Below are 26,158 nucleotides of genomic sequence, written 5' to 3'. Positions count from 1 at the left end.
ACTTTGCATTCCAGGATGTCTGGCTCTAGGTGAGTGATCACACCATTGTGATTATCTGGGTTGTGAAGATCTTTTTTGTACAGTTCTGTGTATTCCCATCACCTCTTCTTAATCTTGTCTGCTTCTGTTAGGTCCATACTATTTCTGTCCTTTATTGCGCCCATCTTTGCATGAAAATTTCCCTTGGTCTAATTTTCTTGAAGAGATCTCTAGTCTTTCTCATTCTATTGTTTTCCTCTATTTCTTTGCATTGGTCACTGAGGAAGGCTTTGTTTTTTCATCTTGCTATTCTTTAGAACTCTGCATTCAAATGGGTATCTCTTTCCTTTTCTCCTTTGCCTTTAGCTTCTCTTTTCTCAGCTATTTGTTAGGACTTCTCAGACAATTATTTTGTCTTTTTGCATTTCTTTTTCTTGGGGTTGGTCTTGATCACTGACTCATGTACAATGTCACAAACCTCCATCCATAGTTCTTCAGGCACTCTGTCTTTCGGATCTAATCCCTTGGATCTATTTGTCACTTCCACTTTAAAGTCTTAAGGGATTTGAGTTAGGTCATACCTAAATGGTCTAGTGATTTTCCCTACTTTCTTCAATGTAAGTCTGAATTTGGCAATAGGAGTTCATGATCTGAGCCACAATCAGCTCCCGGTCTTGTTTTTGCTGACTGTATAGAGTGTCTCCATCTTTGGTTACAAAGAATATAAATAATCTGATTTTGGTATTGACTATCTGGTGATGTCCATGTGTAGAGTATTCTCTTGTGCTGTTGGAAGAGGGTGTTCGCTATAACCAGTGCATTCTCTTGGCAAAACTCTGTTAGCCTTTGCCCTGCTTCATTCTTTACTCCAAGGCCAAATTTGCCTGTTACTCCAGGTATGTCTTGACTTCCTACTTTTGTATCCCAGTCCCCTATAATGAAAAGGACATCTTTTTTTGGTTTAAGTTCTAGAAGGTATTGTAGGTGCTCATAGAACCATTTTACTTCAGCTTCTTCAGCATTATTGATCAGGGCATAGACTTGGATTACTGTGATATTGAATGGTTTGCGTTGGAAACAAACAGAGGTCATTCTGTCATTTTTGAGATTGCATCCATGTACTGCATTTCGGACTCTTGTTGACTATGATGGCTCCTCCATTTCTTCTAAGGGATTCTTGCCCACAGTAGTAGGTATAACGGTCATCTGAGTTATATTCACCCATTCCAGTCCATTTTAGTTGCCGATCCCTAAAATGTCGATGTTCACTCTTGCCATCTCCTGTTTGACCACTTCCACTTTGGCTTGTTTCATGGACCTAACATTCCAGGTTCCTATGCAATATTGCTCTTTACAGCACCAGAATTTACCTCCATCAGCAGTCACACCCACAACTGGGTGTTGTTTTTGCTTTGGCTCCATTTCCTCATTCTTTCTGGAGTTAGTTCTCCACTGATCTCCAGTAGCATATAGGACACCTACCGACTTGGGGAGTTCCTCTTTCAGGAACTGTTCATACTGTTCAGTTATAGTAGATGCTGATAAGACCAGTGGTTGCCAGGATTTCAGGGGAGAGGTGAAGCACAGGGGATTATTAGAGGGATGAAACTATTCTGCATGAAACTGCAATGATGATTATGTGTGCATTTGTGAAAACACGTAAGGTAGTACAACATCAAGAGTGAACTGTGACGTAAACTATGTACTTTAGTTAGTAATAATGTATTCGTATTATTTCCACAAACAATACTAACAGTTAGTGTTATGCTGTTAGTACAGCATACAACAGTTAGTATGGCATACAACAGTTAGCTGTATGCTGTAACTAAGCAAGTATTGGTGTTCAGTTCAGTTATTCATGCAACAATAGCAGACAACCAAGTTAAAACAGTGAAAAACTAACTCTGTATTGTGGTTAAACAATTCATTTTTAATGACATTATCACTTGAAGTGACTTTAAAATGCACAATGGAAAACTGCTGACACAAAGTCTCTCTGAAGAAATACATTTTGAAACAATCACTTCCATTCCTTAAATTTTTTTGAACTTCTTTTAGTCTAGGAAGGAACAGAAAACCCAACAGTCAGCTACAGTTCTTAAGTACAGTACAGACATATAGTTATCAGATTAAGGCAAGTGTTTTTTTACTACCTGTTCTGCCACTCTCAAGGGAAGGACTGTTTGTGCCATATAACCATCAGTCAGTTAATATTTTACACTTTTTATTTAGGTACTTACAAAAATATGTTTGGCTTTTTAGCTCACTTTATTAGTTAAAATATATCCCCCAAAGACAACTCATTTCTGGGTGGCTAAAATGACCTGCCTAGTGTCATAATTCTAAAAGTATTTTACATAGTAATTTATATTTGCCAAAAAGTAATTCAAAGGACAAAGTAACCCTTGCAGATTAAGCTGCCACTGCCCATACAAAATAAGCAAAAACGTATCATGAAATTAAAAACAAACAAACAATTTTCTCTGCTCCCTGTAACGGAAGCTATCCAAGATAGTTTGAGATAAAGTCTAAGAAACTCAGAAACATTAAGTCGTTTGGTCCTTTACGGTGCAACAGTGCTTTTAATGGACGAGTTTAAGGAAGTGGGTTCTACCCAGTCTCTTCATGTCGTAAAGCTTTTGTGTCTCAGTTGTCCCCTTACATGTTCACAAACCTCAAAGAACAGCGCCTCCGCAACCAAACTCCGGTAGCAAGGAGATAGGCGGACCCTCTTCGGAAGTAAGATGGCAGTAGCGTGGCGCTCTGGGCGGCCCCGGCCACGACTCTGTAGCCGGAAGTCCTCCGGCGCTAGCCAGTAGGAAGCGGAAGTAAAGGGCGGTCGGCAGCTGGTCTCTCCTTTGCGAGGCCGGCTTGTGAGCAGAGCCGCGGGAAAGGCGCGTGTCGGCCGCTCACTGGCGCAGCTGCTGCCGCCTGCGCCGCTGCCCTGCCCCGCCCCGGCGTTGTCGCAGGTGCCGTCGCGGCCAGAGCGCGGCCCCTGGCATGGGCTGGAAAGGGGATGAGAGCGGCGCGTGTGCAGCTGCAAGACCAGTGACAGGTACCCCTGGGGTTGGAGTGGGGAGGTCTCGCCGGCGGAGAGAGGGTCTGGGGAGCGAGGCCACCGTGTGTCTCGGTCACCTTGATCTTCCGATTCTTTTCTGACTCAGTTTCCCCTCCCGTGTCTCAGCCCTTCCTCTCTGTTCGAGTCCCTCTAGAAGTCCTTCAGTGTTTTCTGGGCAAATCCGGTTTCTGTGAGGGTGGCCGCGGACTCTCTTCATCGGTTTTGCGCCTTCATTGGAGAGCTTTGAAACCCGTGTGCCCAAGTGCAGACGGAGGTGGGGGACGTGTCCTAACACGAATTCAGACCAAGCTTGACCCCAACAAGGTTGAGAGCCAGCGGTTTGCAGGACTCCGGTGGGAAAAGGATGGATCTTTGTATAGATTTATGTTTTCCCTACAGTGAATTCGGGTGGTGAATTTTGTTTACCGTTTTCGTTTGTTTCAAGGAACTGTTGACTGGAAATTGGATGATCCGGTTTCACTTTTAGTGTGGGACCTGCCAGAAGAATAAGATCGCGTACATCGCCAATGAGTTATGGGGCGCGAGCTCTTCAGCGTTCCTTGGCCAGAATCTCTAGATTGTTTAGCATTTTTTTTTTTTTGTGCCAGATTTGAAAACTAGCATAGTTTGTTCATTTGAAGTCTTGGGGTCTTATGCCTTACTGTGTGCTAACTATTTTGAAAACATTCATCATGCACTTGGCCAGCCAGTTTTAGTGTGATGTTTGAAGACGTTTAAATAGCTGTATGATAGCAACATAAAAGTTGGGTTGATTGTAGCCTTTCCGTTTGACTTGGTTTTGATAAACTTAGCTGAAACTCATTTTTAATAAAGGAAATAAACATTACTTTCTACGGTAGTATAACTCCTTCACAGTGTGTGTGTAGCTTGAGGGGACTAGATTGAACTATGGAGAAAATTCTAGGTATAAATGTATATTAATTTAATTACTTCAGAAGTAAATTTATTTCTCAAGAAGGGTGCTTCCTAATATTTTTCCTTGCTGTTGTCATATATGTTGAAACTCATCTATTAGCCTGAACCCTTCAGGTGTTTTTTTGAGTTCATTAGCTATTTTCTTCAGTTTAAAAATGGAAAAAGTTGGTGATGACTTAGAACTTTATGCCTTTTCTATTTTTTCAAAAGTGATAAACACTTGCCATAATATAACTTTGATGAATATTTTAAATAAATGAGCAAGAGTGTCTTTAATTTACACTAAAGAAACCAGGCCACACGCTAGATCTTACAGATGAATCATTTGGGCCTGGAACTTACTAAGGACTTTTTAATGTATGCATCATGCCTTAAGTGTGATGCCTATAATCACGCAGTACCACACTGAAGATTCTGCCAACTGTTAGTTTGCAGACTATTCCTCTTAATAAGCAACCTTGAAGGACTACTAGCGTCAGAGTGATATGGGATCTCGGCAAATGAAGGTATCCGCAAACAAAAGACCACTCAGAAAGGTTCTTATTTTGACTTCTGTGAACAGTCTTTTTGTCTGGTGTTCCCTGTGGTATCAAGGATGTGGGGTTTGGGTGTGGGAAACCTGTTCATTAATGTATGGCTTTCCTCCCTTTTCCATCTCTAATGATGCTCTGCTGCACCCCAAGAACTCTATGTCTTTAAAACAGGTCTAGGGGATCTCTGAATGAGTCATGATGCGTAGTTTTCATTTCCACCCTTCTTAAGTCCTAGGCTTTCTGAGCGCCTCTGCTTTTGGCGCCACATCCCTTTTTCTCCCAGTTCTTTTCATTCACCTGTTAAGGAACAGAGTCTGTGTTTGTTTATGTTGAGGGCCTCCTGTGTCCCAGGCATTATGCTAGGCATGTGACTGTGACAGAACTCCCTGCTCTTGTGCTCACATTCTGTCCCCAGAGTCAGCCCCAGTATGGATCTGTCAGGCAGGTTGCTTGATCACACCCTTGGTTCCTTGGTTTCAAGGTGAAACCATACCTCTCTTGGCCATTTGGGACCCAAAGCCTCTGCCCCTAGAAATCCTTGAACTTGCCTTGGGTCTCATAATAAAGCCGTATGGTCAGTCTAGGTCTGGACATTAAGAACCCCTTCTTAAAGCCAGGGCAGAGAGCATGGTATTATAGAACTTTTGAAAACAGGCAGGTGTAGGTTCCAAGAATTGCTATTTATTAGGCAAGTTACTTAGCCTCTCTGAATTCCCATTTTCTTATTTTTAAAGTGGGGGTAATAGTGTTTCACCCATCATGCAGCGTATTTATGGACTGTCTGCCGTTTGCCAGGCACTGCTGTTTACTGAGGTGAGCAGAGTGGAGCAGGCCTTGTGTGGACAGGCTGGGGAACATGCTGTTTGCAGAGCTCTTGGCAGTGGCGCAGTCCAGAGTGATTCCGCCTCTAGTAGTTGCTCAGTAAATGTGAGTGTCTGCTCGGGTGGAGTGGGAGGAGCCGCCTCCTCACTCTCTGCATGCAGTCTATCTGGGAGTACTGTTCAGTGGCATCCAGTCTCTCTTCTGGAATCATCACTGTTGGGGGTGACATATCTAGGTCCCTGCAGGAAAAATTGTGAACACAGCTGTAGCATTATCACTGCTTGAACATAGTTCGTATGCGCTGCCTCTGGTTTAGAAACTTACTGATTTTGGGGTAGGATTTTAAAAAGTTTTTGTTGGCGCAGTGGTAAAGAATCTGCTTGCCAATGCAGGAGACGCGGGTTCAGTCCCTGGGTTGGGAAGATCCCCTTGAGGAGGAAATGGCAACCTACTCCAGTATTCTTGCCTGGAAAATTCCATGGACAGGGGAGCCTGGCAGGCGACAGTCCACAGGGTCACAGAGCTGGAAGCAACTGAGCGGGCAGGAACTATAGCTGATTTACAGTGCTGTGTTAGTCTTTGCTCTGCAGCAGAGTGTTTCTTTCCCCCTCTAGCCACAGAGCATACATTTCCAAGGAATGTTTTTGGGGCCTTGTAATAGTGCTGAGCTGTTATTCTATAGTTTAGAAGACAGTTTCTAGATTCTTTTCCTTATGACGTTTTGCTAGATGGGTTAGTTTTTGTGTAGTACTTGGCACATTACAAAGTGACTTTCACTACAAAGTGACTTTTGTTACAAAGTGATTTCATGTTGCCTTCTCATCCCGGCAGATACTGTTATTCTTATTTTAGAGAGTGGGAGACTAGGGGTAGGGGCGGGGGGAGTTATTAGGTAACATGCTTGAGGTTAAACTGTCGGTAACTAGTAAACTCAGGAGTTGATCATAGGTCTCTATTACTAACCCATGTCTGTTCTATCAGGAGGAGCAGGTTTCTGAGGCTGCAGTCCATGAACCTCCCGGGGAGGGTGTCTCAGAGAGTTCTTGAGTGGCCCGAAATTGTATGTAACAGTTTGGGTCCTTGCTTGCCCCCTCTGCAGGAAATGTCAGTAACTTTTGCTACTTCGGGAGAAGAGCCTACATCATTTCCAGTTTCCTCTCCGTGCCCCCCACCTCCCCAACCCCCACACCCTCCCAAGCCAGGACTTACCTGCTAGCAGGTTTCATTGTCAGAGGTCTGGTTTGGTTAGTCCTAGTCTTTATTAATGTTGATTTAAAAAAAAAAGAATATCTGTTTATAAATGGGGCTTCCCTGGTGGCTGAGGATAAAGAATCCACCTACGATGCAGAAGACAGGGGGTTCGATCCCTGAGTCAGGAAGATTCTCTGGAGAAGGAAATAGCAACCCACTTCAATATTCTTGCCTGGGAAATACTATGGATGGAGAGCCTGGCAGACTCTGCGGGGTTACAAGAGACAGACACAGCTTAGCACCTGAACAACTACACGTTTATAAGTGGGACATTCCTATTAATTTTTTTGTTTTCCCAAGAAGCCAACAGTGCCTGAACTTCAGACTCTTTTAAAAGCAGCTTTTTGGGCTTCCCTGGTTGCTCAGTGGTGAAGAATTCGCCTGCCAATGTAGGAGACATGGGTTTGATTCCTGGTCTGGAGGATTCCACGTGCCATGCGGCAACTTAGCTGGCGCACCACAGCTGCTGAGTCTATGCTCTAGAGCCCAGGAACCACAACCACTGGCCCCGACGCTGCGACTGCTGAAGCCCACACGCCCTCGGGCCCTTGTTCCACAGCAGGAGAAGCCTACTCAACGAGAGGCTAACATCTCTGATTGGCATAGGCACCAGGAGATGAAGTGCAGCCTTTGTAGCAAAGAGTGTAATGAACTACACACCTTTAGTTGTGTGTCAGTAATCAACTAACATATATTGACTGTCTGTAGATAGTGTGTGCTGTTATATTTTGGAAACATTTTTATTTCTGTCACAATCATGTTTTTTTTTTTTTGTCTCTAAGTATTAAGATTGAGGTTGAAACATTGCCTTGTAGAAAAATCTTTTTTTTCCTCCCTTTTCTAGGACTTTGCTGTAAAATGGGCCTTCTGCCTATGCTTATTGGACTATGGCTGTTTTCCTCAGTTAAGGCAGATTCAAAAGCCATTACGACCTCTCTTACAACAAAATGGTTTTCCACTCCATTGTTATTAGAAGCCAGGTAAGAAGACATGTTTTTTCCTTTCCACGCGTTTAAGTGAAAATGTGGGCTCTGCCAGTGAATATTTGGGAGCTTTTAGCGAGTGGGATTCTTATTATGCATTTAGTAAGAGCCCCATTCAGCGTGCACCAGGCTGTGTACCTGCCACAGGCTGAGAGAACACAGATTCTGCCGGCAGGCTAGGACTGCACTGATGACAGAGATCCTTAGGGACTTCTTTAGACAGATACACTGAATTGGTTAAGTTATTATGGTGTCTTCCAGGAAGAGTATAAATATGCTAATAAGGGAAGAGAGTGTTGTACTTAAAGGAAAATTTCTGTTTATTTGAACAGGGTGCTAAGGGGTGTTTAATACGAGAAAGAGAAGAAAGCTTGTTGAGGTGCAGGTGGAGGATATACCCCTCCTGAGAACTTGGAAGGAGACAGACCCCAGATAAAAGAGTACAGGGGGGAGCTGAGAAAGTGGCCACATCTAATCTGATGTTAGCTTCTCCAAAATCAGGATGCAGTTAATCAAGTTGTTATCTGACAGTTAAAATTGGTAGCATCTTTCACTCTTAGCATTTTCTAAAACAATGATATGTCTCAAAGTTGACAGTTGTCTTTGGGCAGCATTTCCTGAAACATGCTGGACCCTAGTCTCCTACCCCATGTACCTCGGTACCATCTGGGGCTTCAGGAAACTCTGGAAGACAGGTTCTTGCCTGTTTGCCTTCTGCCGCATGCAGCCGTTTCTACTTCTGCTGTGTTCTGGGATCTTGATGCAGAAAATGAGTTTCAAAGGCCTAGGCCTTGAAGGGATTTAGAGTGTAGTGAATATGCAGTAAGTCACACCAAGTTTCCCACCGTTACCTCTCAAACTAGAAGAGATTCTCTGGTCTGGGGAGTATGGAAGAAAATGAAACTTGAAGGAAACTTGACAACCCTTCAGTGAACCACAAGAAGGAGTTAGTAGACAGGTTGTAGAAACCATACGTATGTTTGTAGGGGAAAAAAGAAAACATGCATCTCAATTTCTCAGTAAAGAAGATTGCCCAAACTTGGGGAAAAAAAAGAGAAAATGTCTTCAAATTGGTAAAGTAAAATATAGTCAATGATTTCTTGGAAGGTTTTGTAAACCAAATATACTTTTTAGTAAATGGTTGTTATATAAGTATAATCAGATACCTGTCTTTTAGTCAGTTTTTTTGTTTATAGAGGGAAGCTTATTTTTATTGTATCTCAAATAACATATAGCTAGGACCTATAGCGAATCTTTCTAAAGCATACATTTAGGTAGGTGAAAGATAAACATTTAGTAATTTCAGAATTTGATAGAGCTGGAAATTTGAACTGTTCATCAGTTAACTTTGTGGTCTATCTTTGTGACCTTTAACTTAGAATTTTATCTTCTCACATCTTTCCTTAATCCCTAGAAAGATGTGAACAAAGTGTTTGTTGTATTGATAGTGTACCTCCTAAGGAAGAGCCTCCTTTGTATTGAGGAGAGGCTGGAAGGAACATGACTTGCTGAGGAGCCTTCCAACTTTCTGCTGAACAGACTTTCTGCCGTCCCTTCTCCATGCCCCCCTCTCCTCAGCAGTTAAAGGGCAGCAGAAACAAACCCCAGGCCCTAACAACCCCCATGCCCGCTCCACTAGACCCCACTGCTTATATGTCATAGTGATGTTACAATAACTAGATAGATAAATAGGCCGAGCCCCTTGTTAGATCTTGGGTGTTTGTAGCAGTGAAGTGTGAAGGCATGTGAGGTCCGCGACTGCCTGGACTAGGACTCTTATAACTAACTGAATTTTTTTTCTTCCTTCTACTCATCTTATTTTGGATGATTTGTCTGATGTCAGTCTAAGTCATTGAGATTTACTACTACTTTACAAATAAGTTTGTGTTGCTATCTGTAATAGATGTTTTAAGATATTCTGCTTAATAGTCATAACTGGGTTACATCCCATTACTCTCACTTATACTAACAAACTTACTGGTGTTTGTATATTTTCTTAGAAGAGTCTTATGGCATATACTTATGGACTTTTGAGAAAGTATGCTCAAGTTGTCAGCCTTAATTAATCAATGTTTTTCAGTTCTTTGATCTCAGTGAAGTGAGTATTATAAACTATTTCCTTCACCCCAGTTTACCCATAACAAACATAGCCGCTTTTCATGATACCCTGGCCATTTGCCATTTGGGTTCACTATTTTAGTTTTCCTTTGTGGTTATTTACAGATAGTTTGCTAGGGTAATGGGATGAGTAGACAACTCAAAAATATGCTGTGCTTGTTTGGAACCACTCCATATTCACCTCCAGAGCTGGCTGAGGCCACCATCCTTCCCTCCCGCATCCACGGCAGACATTGATGGTGGGTCACAGCACGTCCATGGTGGGAGGCTGAAGGGTCAGATATTTCTCCATACATCGAGGCATGCAGTTAACACAGACATTTTGCTTTCCTTGCTTCTGGCCCTTAGGGACTGAAAATATTCCCGTGTGTATTTTTAGATTGGACCTGATGCTAATGAAGGGTTTGTAGCTTCTGATTGTCCACCAATATTTAATTGAAGCAGAGCCCTGAATATGTTTTGAGCAGCTATAGTTACTAACAGAAACATTGTATAAATAAAGTTCTGTTATTAAAATTGAAGCAATCATTTATTGAATGCATAAACATTATAATGGCCTGAGAATGCAGCTTGAAAGATTTGAGTGATTGAGACTGGAATGTAAATTCCAGAGTTTTCTTTTACTACCTCTATGCCCTTAAGAAAGCTAATATATTTATAAGTGGAGAAAATGTTATATATGATGTGCTCTCTCTCTGCCTGTCACCTAGCTGTAGCGATTGTCAACTCAAGTCCGATAACCATAACTATCACTACCCTCCTGCCTTCTCCCACTAAGACATTATAAAGCAAATCCCAGACATCGTAGAATTTCATCTGTGAAACCTGATTTTTAACTCAGTGGAATAGATATCAGAAGCTAAAAAACAGTTTAAAGCGAAAAGCAAACAAATTGAAGCATACTGTAAGCAAATGGCAGCATTCCTTTTAACAGTATCTTGTACTGTTCTTATCTTCCATGGGTTAGTTCAGTGGATCTGGTAATTAATTTCCTTAAGACCGTTTGACACTTAGACATTGTAAGACGTATTTATGCATTGGGGTGAGAAAGAGTGGATGTTTATGTTTTCCTGTAATTATATGAAAGTATATATTTATGTGCATATGGCCTTTGTAGGAGGGCCTTAGCTTAAGTGAACCCTTGTCTCACAACTAATGAGTGTATTACTTCTCTCCCTTCTGCTCACTTATCTTGTGAATGCTGCTTTAATTCATGAATTTAGCATTTAATTACACATTATAATCTGTTGCAAAGAGTCGGACACGACTGAGTGACTGAACTGAACTGAATCTGTCTTAATACCTGTAAGACATTAATAGACTGTAAGCTGTTATAAGATGTGTGTGATGTTTGTGTCAGTTACTCGAAAGCCTAGAAAAATGCCACATTCAAGGAGGCACTAATTTAATACATTATTATAATGGGTATTTTCAGAAACCTATTTTTAGAGAAGCTGTGCATTACCAGGAAATGTTTCTTATTTTTCCCATATTTCTGTGTCTAGCTGTGGAGTAGAGTGAGAGTTGTACATCCCAGTGTTGACAAGTAATGGGAAAGTCTTCCTTTGGCTAGGTAAGCTGAGATCCAGATCTGTAGTTTGCTCTAAGACAGGGAAAGACCACCACTACATTGGTATGGTTTGGAGGAGAAGATAACCGATTTACATGAATCATTCAATGAGTACCTGCTTTTTCTTCTTGGGATTTTAAAGGCCCTGAATGAAGGGAAGTGGAGAATAGCCATTATTTTATTTTAGGTCGGTACAGTAAAGTCAAGGAAAATATTAAAATGGCATTAAGTTCTGAGACCTGATTTTATTAAATCAGTGCTAACTTTAAAATTTGATGGCCTTTAAAGTTTGGATTTATGGATGTAAAAAGATTGCAGCATGCTGCCTTCAGTCTCCTAGAGATGTTTCTAGGATTCATGTTTTCCTCAGGAGAACCTTAGGCGAAACATATTGTTTTGTTCTTTGTAAGTCTTTCAGAAAATGAGTGAGCAGAACTAGTACTAGAATTATAAATTCCTAATTCTGCTTCCACTACTGACAGCATTTTTACAAATGAGATTTCATAACCTTTCTTTATATTGGGACTTCCCTGTTGTTACAACATTTCTATTATTCTAGGATTCTTAAGGAATACTTATGAAGCTATTAAGTGAATAAACTATGAAGCTAATTATTAGTAGCTAATAAGCTAGTAAGATTTGCCTAAAATTAGGAAATATTTTATTGAAATATATTACATATATTCATATATAATATATATTATCAAAACCAACCTTTGGACATTTGGAAACTTAAAAGCTTATTTTTACTCTCCTTAGTAATGTAACTTATATTGGAAGATTTTTATTAAGTTGTTTTATTTCTGATATTTCCCCCTTTTCTCTCAGTGAGTTTTTAGCAGAAGACAGTCAAGAGAAATTTTGGGATTTTGTAGAAGCCAGTCAAAATATCGGATCATCAGATCATCACGGTAAAATAGAAGCAGATGCTTCTTTGACTTTGGTGTCTGGGAATATATTAAAAATTTGGTCTCTCTCAGGGTATGGTGGCATGGCAATTAATGAAAAACATTTTTATCTTTAGTGAGTAGAATTGTCATGGCAGCCAGCAGAGCCAACACAAACTAGTAATTGTTTTTGAAAAAGTTTACAACTTTGGCAATAAGAATTGCCTTTGATTCCCCCAGCCTTGTGTTTTGATTTTTTGTGTTCTTTTATTGAAAGTGCTATGTGATTATTTTGCAGAGGTCAAATTTATTTAGAATCATTTAGCATCTACATAATAACCATCAGATTTGATTCGCTTTCTTTTGTTATGAACTAATTACTCAACTGATCTGTTATCTGTTAAGTTTCTTCTCATTGAGTGCCATCCAAAATGTTTTCCATTATGCATGCCAACCACTCACAACTAGAGTGTCAAGGTGTCAAATTAATGTAAACTGTATACTTGTTTAGTTTTTGATGAGCTTTCACAAACGTTTTCTAATTCAGTGTAAACTATATAGAATATGGACATTAATACTCAAAGATGCTGATCCAGGAGTAGCTAAAGCCTTGAATATTGCGTTGATAGGCATAAGTCCTTGTTGAAGTGAAAGTGTGTACAAATTGTAAATTTGTGACTGCTGTTAATGTTTGAATTGATTTTTAACTTTATGATTTAAAAAATTAGAGCATATTTAAAAAGTGAAGTCTAAATCTTGTTTGCAGTTTAAATACGTAAAAGTTTTGCACAAGCATCTGTAAGCTTTAGTTAAATAATTTAGAGTCAACTGGAATTGTTCAAGTAACCAAAAAAAATTATTTTAGTTTACAATTTTGTAAAACAAATTTATGAAAGTGGGTTTTATAGTGAAATTTGAACTCTGACATTTAAAATGAAAGTTCTTCAGTATAAATGCTAGTGTGTTTTTGGTTGAAGTTAGGAGAGTATGAATTCTTGGAAGTGACCACAAAAGTATATTAAACACTTTATTTGAAATATTATTCATAGTTCTAACACCCAAAGATAGTCACTTTTAACACTCTGGCAACATTCCCTTGTGGCTCAGACGATAAAGCATCTGCCTACAATGCAGAAGACCTGGGTTCAATCCCTGGGTTGGGAAGATCTCCTGGAGAAGGAAATGGCAATCCACTCCAGTATTCTTGCTTGGAAAATCCCATGGACGGAGGAGCCTGGTAGGCTACAGTCCATGGGGTCGCAAAGAGTTGGACACAACTGAGTGACTTCACAAAACATTTTAAGACATTTCTTTCTGATCTCTTTTGCTGCTTTGAAGGTGCTAATGTCACACAGAACCTTTTACATTTTGCTTTTTAAAATGTTAAATATTTTTCTTAAAATTTTCAAAAATATATAATAGTAGTTTAAAAGTCAAAGCTTCACATACCTGAAACTATCATAATATTGTTAATCAACTATACTTCATTATAAAGTAAAATTTTAGAAGAAAAACCAAAGCTGTATAAAAGGCTATACAGAGAAAAATCTTGTTCCTTCTGTTTCTCTTGGCTTTTTATAACCACTTAAAATTAATTTGTTTAGCCTTCAGTATTTTTTTGTTCTTCTTTTGTTTTTTTACAACTATTGAGTTGACCAAAAATTCGTTCAGGTTTTTCCATATTATTTTATAGGAAAACCTGAATAACCTTTTTGGCCAATCCAATACATAAGTATGTATTCTTATTTCTTATTCTTCCTAACAGTAAGAAAAAATAGTGTACTAAATATATTGTTTTGTACCTTATGATTTTCGTTTAATATATCCTGGGGATTTTTTTTTATACTGCTACACGTATTTTTCCCCCAGACAATTTGTTTCAATTGTTTGTTTTAATGCCTCTCCCCAAACCATCGTTTCATTAGCATTCTTTAATATCTTGTGCTTCCTCATTACATTGCTCAGCCTTGTCAGGTTGTTTGAATAGATAACATGTGCCAGGGGACACAAGGACACATCATAGTTTCTGTGTGCAGGGGCTCACAGACTATTGCGGGGGTAGTTAGGGATCAAGTGAACGAGTGAACAGTGGGCTAAGTGAGAGAGGTAAGCGAAGAAATAGGGGAGCAAAGAAGAGATGAACATGATTGATTGAAGTGTGGGGGTCGGGGCTGGGAATGCCTCCGTGGGATAGGTGCTCTCATAAACTGAGTTCTTCCTGAGGAAGAAGGTGGAGTTAGTCATCCAGGTAAGTGGGAAAATCTCAGTCCAGGGAGAGGGAATAGTGAAAAAGGACTGAAGGGAGGAAGAGTCCAATTGCACAGTATACTCTTAAGTAATTCTAAGCATTTGACAACAGCTCAAGACAGTATGCTTTGCTTCCCTGCTGGCTCAGGAGGTTAAAGAGTTCTCCTGCAGTGTGGTAGAGCCGAGTTTGATCCCTGGGTCAGAAAGATTCCCTGGAGAAGGGAATGGTTACCCACTCCAGTATTCTTGCCTGGAGAATTCCATGGATAGAGGAACCTCAAGGACTGCAGTCCATGGGGTTGCAAAAGAGTCAGACAAGACTGAGCAACTAACACTTTCACTTTGCAAGACAGTATAGTGGTAACATTTTGCAATCATAAGCTTTTGTAACACATAGCTTTATACTTTATGAGCTATCTTATTTGGATACCTGTAGTCATATAGAACTATTTTGGTTGGTATTCTTCTGACAGGTACTGATTACTCCTATTATCATGCAATATTGGAAGCTGCATTTCGGTTTCTGTCACCACTACAGCAGAATTTGTTGAAATTCTGTCTGTCTCTCCGCTCCTACTCAGCTACAATACAAGCCTTCCAGCAGGTGAGTTCAGTGCTTCCACATGACAGGACTTTTTTTAGGGGTTGTATCACATGATTGGATGTATTGCAGTTGTCCTGTCATTGTGTTACAGCACTGTACCTTTTCTACCTGAAATTTTCTAGGATTTATGATTTGTTTGTAAATAATGAGCAAAACTGATGATGTGAAATCTTCAAATAACATATTAAAAAGGTCCATCTAGTCAAGGCTATGGTTTTTCCAGTAGTCATGTATGGATGTGAGAGTTGGACTATAAAGCAAGCTGAGTGCTGAGGAATTGATGCTCTTGAACTGTGGTGTTGGAGAAGACTCTTGAGAGTCCCTTGGATAGCATGGAGATCCAGCCAGTCCATTCTGAACGAGATCTGTCCTGGGTATTCATTGGAAGGACTGATGCTGAAGCTGAAACTCCAATACTTTGGCCACCTGATGTAAAGAGTTGACGCACTGGAAAAGACCCTGATGCTGGGAAAGATTGAGGGCAGGAGGAGAAGGGGACGACAGAGGATGAGATGGTTGGATGGCATCACCGACTCGATGGACATGAATTTGGGTGGATTCCAGGAGCTGTTGATGGACAGGGAGGCCTGGCGTGCTGCGGTTCATGGGGTTGCAAAGAGTTGGACATGACTGAGCGACTGAACTGAACTGAACTGATTTTGCGCTTATTGTCATTTAAGGAAAAAAATGCCTATGCAAAAAACCTGAAACTACAGACTTCATTTATATAGCACAGCCGAAGAGAGAGATGCAGTTTTGCTAAAGCAATTACCCCTGAGGGTGATCACAGTCTGTAGATCACAGGAGAACAGCAGATAGGAAATGTGAAGAAATATTACAGGGTTATAGTCAGGAAAAGCTAGAATGTGAAAGACTTCATGGCAAAATGATCTGATTTTATCAACAAATACATTAAAAAAAGAAAAGAGGGAAGGAGGAACTTCAAGAGAAACTTAAAAATGTGTCACCTTAATGTAATGTGTGGATCTTACTGGATTTTGAGTTGAACAAACTTGTAAAAAAATAGAGAGCAAGAGAATCAAAGCTGTTTGTACACTGGTTGTATGTTTGATATAAAAGAAATGCTAATTTTAAAACCATTTTTTAATTCTGAAATGAAACTGGTGTAGACAGCAACTCATAAGAAATGTATAGTGTGATGCATTATGATGAAGGGAACACGTTTGTGATTTTCACCCAGGTCAAGAAATTGAACTTGACTCAGCACCGTGGGAGCCCTTTATGTGCTGTGTCCCCACCACGGCTGACTTTTGCCCTGCAAAAGGAGTCACTTTCTTCTTTTGGAATCATCTGCTGTTTTCTTTTAAAAAAATCCTTTCATTGCTCAAGAGTGCCTCTCCATACAGTAGAGTTTAGTTTTCTCAGTTTTTTTAATAAATTTATTAATTTTGGGGGGGAGTGTGTTCTCTTAATTTATAGGTTCTCCCTCCGTCCCTCTCTTTTCTGTTGAGTAACTTACACAGTTTGCCCTATACATATTTTTTTAGCCACACCAGGTGGCTTACCGGGGGATCTTTGTTCCCCAGCCAGGGATTGTACCTGAGCCCTAGCAGTGGAAGTGTTGAGTCCTAACCACTGGACTCCCATGGAATTCCCAGTATGTCGCTCTCACTGCAGAATTTTTCTTGTAAGGCTAAGAGTGTTATTCTGCTCTTTCCCCTCCTCTTTTCTTACAGTATGGCATTTGACACTGAGACTTTCTCTGCTCAATTTGATTGGAAATTTGTTTTCTTTAACTTCCCTGGTTCCCTGTCCTGTTGATTTTAGGTTTTGTTAAAATATGGTGACTTTAAAAAAAGGTAGCTTGCTTTTTGAAATTTCCTGACTCTGTTCCCTTCTTCAGCTTTTATTTGGACTTTTTCTTTTATTGTCTCTTATTTCTGTCCTACTCAAGTATTATTCTACCCTCAAAAGTTTCTCCTTTGCGTGGGGCCCTTCCCTGGAAGGGAGTCCTAGCTTGTGAGTTCCACGTTCGCAGAGCTCAGACTGCCATGTGCTTACCTAATGTTAGGCTGAACAAAACCAGTTGGTCCATCATACTTGGCCAGTGAAAACCTGTTAGCTGTTTCAGGGTTTTCTTATTCTCAGAATCATTAGAATCTCTGCAGTTCTTTTTTATATTTTATATCAGGGAGATTTCTTTCCCCCTGGTTTTGTCATAGATGTGGTCCATTGGTTTCTGTTTTCATTTTTGCTCTGATGAGGGCACTAGGGAAGACTGAAAACCTGTGCTGCCAGTGGCCATCAATATGGAACTGTATGACTTTTTTTTAGTTGTTTATTTTAAAGCTTGAGATATTGTTTATTTATTTTTTGGCTGTGGTGGGTCTTCCTTGCTGCATGAGGGCTTTCTCTAGTTGTGACTAGCAGGGGCTGCTGTTAGTTGCGGTGCAAAGGCTTCTCACTACAGTGACCTCTTTTGTGGAGCGCGGCCTCTAGGGTGCGTGGGCTAAGGTAGCTGTGGCTCACGGGCTCTAGAGCAATGGATGAGTAGTTGTGGTGCCTGGGCTTAGTTGCTCCGTGGCCTGTGGGATTGTCCTGGACCAGGGATTGAACTGGTGTCCTTTGCATTGCAAGGCAGATTCCTAACCACTGGACCACCAGAGAAATTACTTGTTAAAAGTGATAATGGTGGTATGTTTTTAAAAGAAATCTCTGTGTTTGGGGAGTTCCTTGATGGTCTAGAGGTCATGTTTTTGGGCTTTCACTGCCATGGCCCAGGTTTAATCTCTGTTAAGTGAAACTGAGATTCTGCAAGCCACGTGGTGTGGCCAAAAAAACTAAATGAATAATTTTTGTGTTTTATTGAGAGATAACTGAAACATGCATGAAATGTTATTTGGAGTGCATATCAAAATGATCCAATAAAGTGTGGTAGGAAAGTGGAGGAAATAAGATTTGGCCATAAATTGATAATTACTGAAATACTCATCATGGGTACATGGGAGTACTGTATTGTACTATTCTTTCTTTTTACAAATAGAAGTTTGGAAGTTTTGTAATAACTTAAAAAAAAGACAAAGAATGTAATGAAAAGTTTTAATGTTCATTTTTCATGGCAAGCTTTCCATTTCTTCCCCTCTTTTCTTAGTTATTTGTATTCCAGCCATAGAAAAGAACATTCACTAAGAATACGTTAAATAAATGACATCAGTGCAAACAGCAGTGCTTGTCATCACGCCCTCTCTCCCATTTCTCTATGCTCATGCATCTCGGGGTGTCTCTCATTAAGGTTGTGGGTGGACTTGTGTTGTTGTGCCTTGGCGGTAGTGCATTTTCCTCTGAACACACCCCATAACTCATTCAACCTTTCTTTTAAATGTCTTACTGTGCTCCGTGGGTGATTTTTGCCTTTCCATATATACTCTGTTTTCGGTCCTGTTGGCTTTTTAGATGCACTGTCATTCTTCCTGTTTCAGGGAGGGGCTTTGCATTAATCTGCATATTAGACTGAAGACTGCATTGTTACACTGTGACACCTACAGCTGACATTCGTAAGCTTAGTTTTCTGCAAGGTACATATTCTATTCCCTGGATAGCTTTTGATGTCTTCTAAGATAGATTTTTAAAGTTCTGTGTTCAGAATAACAATGACACCTACTTCGTGGAGTGATACTGGGAGGAGCTAGGTGAACTAGTATAATGAGGAAAGTAGTGAAGCGTAGAGCTCTTACTCCTGTCATGTAATAAATGTTCAGTAGATGTTGCCTTTGTTTCCACTGATGTCTTATTATTATTTTATTACCTATTTAGAATATTTATTTTTTATCTTGTCTTTGGTTAGAAATTATTTTTAAAAATGTCTTGTATCTTAAATGACAGATAGCAGCTGATGAACCGCCACCAGAAGGATGTAATTCATTTTTTTCAGTGCATGGAAAGACGACTTGTGATTTTGATACCCTTGAGACTCTTCTACTAACAGCTTCTGAAAGGTACATTTGTGTTTATTTAAGTGTCATGCATTCATTGTGCTTTCTTCTGATTTTTCTTGTGGGTTTTGTAGTTCGTAAATATAGTGGTTTAGAATATGGATTCTGGAACCAGACTGACTAGATTTAAATCCCAACTCCATCACTTAAAATAGTTTTGCCTACTTAAGCAAATTATATAACCTTTCTTTCCTCATCTTGTTTCGAAATAGAGATAATAAAAGTACTTACTGTTGTTTGCTGCTGCTGCTAAGTCATTTCAGTCGTGTCCGAGTCTGTGCGACCCCATAGACGGCAGCCCATCGGGCTCCCCCGTCCCTGGGATTCTCCAGGCAAGAACACTGGAGTGGGTTGCCATTTCCTTCTCCAATGCATGAAAGTGAAAAGTGAAAGTGAAGTCGCTCAGTCGTGTCCGACTCTTGGCGACCCCATGAACTGCAGCCTACCAGGCTCCTCCGTCCATGGGACTCTCCAGGCAAGAGTACTGGAGTGGGGTGCCATTGTAATGACTATATCAGAGAGGTTACAAGGCTTTTTCATCAGCTTAGTAAAGAATATTCTGTGTATTAAAACCAGTGCCTGGAGTAATGATAATAATGGTAATGAACTTTAAGGATAGTATTACTTTCAGCCAAAGGAGATTATTTAATATAATTGCAAGCTTAATTTGAATATTAAGTTGGTAATGGCTGACTTTTTTACTTGAAGGTAGGTTTCCTGTGATGGACGAATAATAGGTCCTTCTTGCTGTCTGGCTAGGGCAGTAACCGCTCTGGCTATCCTCTCATACTTTTGTAAACAGGATAATAGCAACCTCTTCTTTGAGGTTGCTCTGTGCCAGAAGTGCCAAGGGTGTTTTAGGTGAGGAAATTCTTCTTTAGTGAGATTACCTACTCAGCATCTGTCCTGTGCCCACCAAATGATACGAGTGCTTTTTCCTCAGGGTGATAACCAGAAATGCAGTGAGCAGCATTCAGCCATCTCAGTGGGGAGGTGTGGACTTTTGAAATTGGCTGCATGGCAAAGTGCTGTTCACTGGGGAAAACAAGTTGACCGACTTGAAAAATTCTTTGTTTCATTTGTTACAATAATGCAGACCTTTATAAAGAAAAGAGTGATAATGTTTCCTCTTCTGAGGTGTGGTAACTTTTTAATGCATTGGCATATATCCTCTTATCCTTTTTTCTGTGGTTATACATTTATGCAGGTAGGTGGGTTTATTTTTACAAGAGGCATCTTCTACTTGGTACATGTAGGTGTACTTCCTTGAGAGGGGCTGGTAGGTCATAACATCTGTGTGTTATGATCTGTTAATACCTGATGCCATTCTTAAAGGAGCTTTCTTGAGGGGGGGAGTTTCAAAATTTATGACGAGAACCTAAATAAATGTCAGATCCAGTAGTAGGATGATCATAATGGTAAAACCAATAGAGAAGGGAGATGCTGTGATTGGGCAATTATATGCTTAAAATCATCCCCACTGTTTTGCATTACTCACACTTAGGTTTTCAGATAAAAAGATAATTATATTCTATTTATATAGTAGAATAGTTTACTAAAGTTTTAGTACTATGAGGTCTGGATATGTATTTGTTTCCAAGCTCCCCCACTTCTTTAGGAATTGATAACAATTTCTAGTCAAAGTCTACATTTTATAATTTATATAATTTACATTTGTTATGTTTAATTATGGACCAATAAGACTTATATCTGACAGTATTCTAACTAAAAGCTGTTTAAGATTGTGATACTCAATTTTCTATTAAGATGCTTATAATCTGAAATTATCATTGCTGTAGCTTCATTTTGTACTGTTTTTAACATTTAAAAACTTTTTTAAAGTTAACAGTCTTAAGCTTTTAATATTTATTTTCAGACCAAAACCTTTATTGTTCAAAGGAGATCACAGATACCCCTCATCTAATCCTGAAAGCTCAGTGGTTATTTTCTACTCTGAGATTGGCTCTGAGGAGTTTTATAATTTCCACCGACAACTTATTTCAAAAAGCAATGCAGGCAAAATAAATTACATATTCAGACATTATGTATCAGTAAGTATTGACTTGTTTTATACTGTTTTAAATGTTAATTTGCCCATGACAACCTTAGCCCTTAAGCTAATAATTTCCCCCTTTATAAAATGACTTGAACTACTTCTTTGGAAACCGTGGTACTTTCATCAAATCTGTTATTTATACTTTGCTTGCCTTACTGAAGAAATGTAAACAATTATGCTTTAAAAATGACTATATAAAGTTATGCTTTAAAATTTTTAAATAAAATTATGCTTTAAAAATAGCTTCCCAAGTGGCTCAGTGGTGAAGAATCTATTTGCCAAGCAGGAGATGCAGGTTTGATCCCTGGATCAGGAAGATCCCCTGGAGAAGGAAATGGCAACCCACTCCAGTATTCTTGCCTGGGAAATCCTGTGGGCAGAGAAGCCTGGTGGGCTACAGTCCATGGGGTCACAAAGAGTCAGACACGACTTAGCAATTAACACCAGTATAAAAGTTAACGTTCTATTTCAAAATGGACCATGTAAATTATATTTAATTTCATCCACATTTAATATGAGCATCATACTATGAAACTGATTCTTGAATTCAGTACCTTTCTAAACCCTTTTTTTCCCCTCCTTTTTGGAATTTTTCATTTGATAGAAGGAGGAGAATGTCTAAAGAGATAAAATCTAGCAGAATTGGTTTGAAATTAAGGTTTTCAAACTTTGTGTAGCATTTAGCATTTAAAATATTTATATGTAATGATCGTTAGCCTTTAAAGTCTCTTCGTCATATTGAGCTCAGTAAATACTGTTAAGTCCATGCGGAATAAAAAAATTAAAACTTACATGAGCAGAAGCAGAGTTGTCAGTATCCAGTTTTTGACCCTGTCCCACTGTGCTCTATTGCTGGCCATCCTCATTCAGGATGATGGTAAGCCTGTGACATTTGGTCAGCCCAAACCCTACCTGAAGACATGTAAATTCAGTAAAAAAATGTACACACACAAACACGCATGTTTACACATATGGTCTCAACAAAGCAATTCAAGGTTTGAAACCTTACCAGTTTTCAGCCCTGTGTAGGTCCAGACCTTCTTTTTTATTTTCTCCATTTCTTCATGCGGTTTGGTGACCATCACGCTTCCCACTATGCCTTCATCCAGCTTAGTTTCTTCCTTGGGATTTCGGTTCTCACACTTGTGGCAGGATCCACAATCTGAGGATTTCCACAGAAGTTCAAGCGTATCATGAGTGCCTGATCCTAGGTGATGACTGCATGACATTAATGTGGTTGCACTCTGTATGCCATGGTGCATTAAGAGCTAGGTGGTCATGATGGCGTGGGAGCTCGGTGGTGATGGCATGCTTGCTCTGTCTGCAGAACCCCAGGAAGGAGCCTGTTTACCTCTCTGGCTATGGTGTGGAGTTGGCCATTAAGAGCACCGAGTACAAGGCCAAGGATGATACTCAGGTGAAAGGTGAATTTGTAAATTAAGACCAACGCGTTTTCTTTAGATAGGACAAGTTAAAGGGGAATTTTTTTCTTTAATTAAAAAGAATAGATTTAGGAGAATGATGAAGCTGTGTTTAAATCTTGGTTCTGTTATGTTTGAATTGGGTGACAAATTATGTGGGTGCTAATTTTTTACTCTGTAGAACGTGGTTAATGATATATGCCTCTTAAAGTATTTGTGAGGAGAAAATAAGATGTGTAGATAAAAAAATTTTACAAAGGTTTTTGTACAATGAAGTTCAGTAAGTAGTAGCTACTGTTATTGATAATAAGTAACTCACAAATAGTAATTAACTTGTGATCCAATATGAAATCTTAAACTATTATGTAACAAACAGTTTAATTTTGTTGTTGTTGTTGTCATTTTCTGACTTGGAACAGTTTATTATGGATACTTCTTGTTGTAATATGCTAGGGTTTTGAACTTCAACAAGGTTTATGTGTACTCTTTTTATGCCTTTTGCTTTATTTTAAAGGTAAAAATGATTGATTTTGGTACGTGGAAGGTAGCCTAGTATTTCATCATTTTGTTCTCAATAATTATATCTAGGCTTAAGTTGCCTAGTTATAGATTCCTCAGAATTTTGATATCGAAATACCTGTTATTCTTAATTTTGAAGTATTTAAATGTAAAAATTTCCAAAGTTCAAGAAAAAATACAGTCTTATTTATCCAGGATCACAGGATATATCAAAAACACATTTATAAATGCTATTATAGTTTCAGGTATTTCAAAATGTTTCCTTATATTTTTCAAATTTTATGAAGTTAATATTTTTATATTCTGAATGATTAGACATGTAATTGCTGTGCTTTTGTAGGAACTGAAGTTAACGCCACAGTGATTGGTGAAAGTGATCCTATTGATGAAGTTCAAGGATTTCTCTTTGGAAAGTTAAGGTGTGTATTTTCTTTTGGGAGAGGGTTTTACTCTCTTTAACTCTTTAGGCTTCTTAGCATTGTAAGTATCATCTTTCTCATTACTATATCTCCTGTTTCTCAAGAGTACTTTACATATGTAATCTGATATGAGAAGATGACCATTTAGTTTCTAGTATGTTTATGATTTTTAGTAATTCTGAAGCACATTATTCTTACATGATACTATGACTGCCTGCTTATGGCTTAAGTTGATTTCCCTTTTTGGACCTTGTAGTTGATGCCATTAAAGTTACATTCCACTTTTTGATTCACATAGTAGGAGAAATCTAATAATTTTATGTAATCTTTTCCTGAGAAAATCAAGTGTATTTTAACTTAAAGAGGTTTTAGCTATTTTTTTTTTGCTTGTTTTTTGTCTCTTTAAAAAAAAATTATTGAAGTATAGTTGATTTATAATGTTGTGTTTATAGCTATTTACTTATGCTCAGCATAGCTTGAAAAATTACAAGAGAGTTATAATAGGTATGGAGGATTTTATATGCTCCATTGAAATACATTTTATTGCAATTTGCTTTATATGAAATAAGATAGAAAATGGCTTTTTGAAGAAAATTTCATTAACTGTTTTATGAAAGCATCTTGGAATTTTTTACCTGAAAAATCTTCTTAGCTCTTATTTTAAATGTTGCAGCTATTTCTGATATGTCTTCTCATTGTTCTGAGCCCTGAATTCTGCTCAGGGCTCAGGGAAATCTTAATTAGGACATCTATGGTGTGCTTTTTTAAAAAATAGAAATTGTATTTGTAGGTGTAGTTTCATAGACTTTAGCTTTAACATTTGGTTGAGTAAAATGATGTAACTAAAGTTTAGCAGAGATGATTTCGTGTTGAGTGACTGCACATACTGAGTTCATCCTGTGCATATGCACGTTTCTTTGTGTTGAGCACCAATTATGGCCTCATTAGTATGCAGTCAGGTTCCATTCTTATTGCATCTAGATTTCCATAATTCCTTTTCATATTCACGTTTTATGTTTGTGTTTTGGATAGCATTATGATTTCATGTATTTACAGCACAAAGGTATTGTGTAGAATATTGAAGACATTTTCCTTTATGGACATTCAGAATAGTTATTTAGCTATTTAAAGTAATTGACCCATTTTAAGACACTTTTGGAGAAGGAAATGGCAACCCACTCCAGTGTTCTTGCCTGGAGAATCCCAGAGACGGGGGAGCCTGGTGGGCTGCTGTCTCTGGGGTCGCACAGAGTTGGACACGACTGAAGCGACTTAGCAGCAGCAGCAGCAAGACACTTTTATTGTGAAGAAAGGTTTGTAATAACTCGAATGTATTGGTTGGATGGTGAGTGATCTGAGTAAATGTTTTACTTTTGGCATTTAAGAAGTTTTGAGTTAGAATATTTAAAAACAATTAGTCTATTGCATCTGTGCTTCTGATCTAAATGATGGATCTCTGCCTCTGAAAACTTGTTTTACTAACTTTAAATAGAATGCACTATATTTTGAGATAAAACTAAGCAAAATCCAGTTATTTTGGATAGCTTGAGTTATATTCACATGAGTAAAGGATTTATGGGCAGGTATTGAAAGAAATTCATTTTGGGACTGGCAGCAAGATATTTGCAGTTTTATTTTGAGAAATTAAAAAGATTCAGGGAAAAGAGAATAATATACCTACATACCACTCAAAATTGATTGTTGCTATCATACTTGCTTTTCTGTATGAAAAAACTGTGAATTGAGTTTTTTTCCCTTCAACACAATGCCTTCTTTTCCTTAAAGCAAGAAAAGAAGAAACAAGTTGAGTAAAACACAGTGAATAGAGTTGAGGTCCTCTCTGTTCCCTACTCTCAGTCCCACTCCTCTCCATCCCCTCAAAGAGAGAATCACTATGTAGTGATGCGTTTTTAAAATCTGTGTTAGTTTTTAAATGAACTTATTAATTTTTTTTAAAGAAAAGTAGTTATACTTTAATATTTTTCCTGTATTGTAGGATTTTTTCTATTATATAGAGGGAAAAGTCATGAAGATAAATTTGAGGTCAACTTTTAAATGCTTTGGGAAAGAAAAGACACATGAAAGGAATTGATTTTGTGTTTCTTTCAGAGACCTGCACCCTGACCTGAAGGGACAGTTGAAAGAACTCAGAAAGCATCTTGTTGAGAGCACCAATGAAATGGCACCTTTAAAAGTCTGGCAGTTGCAAGGTAATAAAAATGTAGAAGAATCGTTCTAAATTTTACGGTGTTAAAAAAGTTAGAATTTGTATTTGTTTGTATTTATTCACAGATTTTAAGGGTCATGTGATTTATTGTGATTTATCAGAAATGGAAGGAAGTCCTTTTGTAGACAGGTAACACTTAGCAGAATAATATATATTTATAGAAGAGTACCAGATCTTTCTCTCTTTGACCAGATGTGTTAGTTTGTAAAACTAGAAACAAGCTTGTCAGAATCTTTGTGTTTCTACATGTACACATTTATTAAACAGTTGGATGCTAAAGGCATCTCATATGGCAGGATGTGCTCTTCTGGTCCAAAGAACTGTGTATCAGAGTTTTTTTCCCAAGATAATTCACTAAAATCTTTAGCTATACTTTGTGATATGTTGTAAATTCAGAAGAAGGAAAAGGATTTGGGATGGGTTAATCTGTGCTGAATGTGTTGGTATGCGCCCTAGTGTTCATGCAGGCAGACTGAGAAACAGCTACAGTAGACACTTTAGGAGCCTATGGATTGAGTAAAACCTGGACACGCTCTGAAATGGTGGCATTCTGAGGTGTTCTTAATTACCAAGAA

At 38.8% G+C, this 26,158-nt stretch overlaps 1 protein-coding gene and 1 long non-coding RNA gene across 4 annotated transcripts in view; one reads left to right on the top strand and one right to left on the bottom strand.

The window, feature by feature from the left end:
• Window positions 1–388: 388 nt before the first annotated feature.
• LOC138432737 (uncharacterized) lies at window positions 389–2,723 on the bottom strand. The gene is made up of 2 exons (XR_011253966.1): window positions 2,654–2,723; window positions 389–2,038 (listed from the first exon to the last, which is right to left on the bottom strand). It is a non-coding gene; the product is annotated as an uncharacterized lncRNA (long non-coding RNA).
• Window positions 2,724–2,783: 60 nt separating this feature from the next.
• UGGT1 (UDP-glucose glycoprotein glucosyltransferase 1) overlaps window positions 2,784–26,158 on the top strand; it is a 116,326-nt gene continuing 92,951 nt past the window's right edge. For all 3 annotated transcript variants that reach the window (XR_011253965.1, XM_069574238.1, XM_069574237.1), the window contains exons 1-9: window positions 2,784–3,034; window positions 7,424–7,559; window positions 12,079–12,161; window positions 14,858–14,988; window positions 18,832–18,944; window positions 20,818–20,992; window positions 22,325–22,421; window positions 23,278–23,356; window positions 25,466–25,566. Coding sequence is in view for 2 of the 3 variants with exons in the window: in XM_069574238.1 (XP_069430339.1) it covers window positions 2,980–3,034; window positions 7,424–7,559; window positions 12,079–12,161; window positions 14,858–14,988; window positions 18,832–18,944; window positions 20,818–20,992; window positions 22,325–22,421; window positions 23,278–23,356; window positions 25,466–25,566 (970 nt within the window). In the remaining variant the exon portion in view is untranslated. The remainder of the gene's footprint in view (window positions 3,035–7,423; window positions 7,560–12,078; window positions 12,162–14,857; window positions 14,989–18,831; window positions 18,945–20,817; window positions 20,993–22,324; window positions 22,422–23,277; window positions 23,357–25,465; window positions 25,567–26,158) is intronic.

Source organism: Ovis canadensis, chromosome 2 (genome assembly GCF_042477335.2).
Source record: "Ovis canadensis isolate MfBH-ARS-UI-01 breed Bighorn chromosome 2, ARS-UI_OviCan_v2, whole genome shotgun sequence".
Classification (NCBI taxonomy): domain Eukaryota; kingdom Metazoa; phylum Chordata; class Mammalia; order Artiodactyla; family Bovidae; genus Ovis; species Ovis canadensis.
This window is presented reverse-complemented; position numbering and strand designations above follow the sequence as displayed.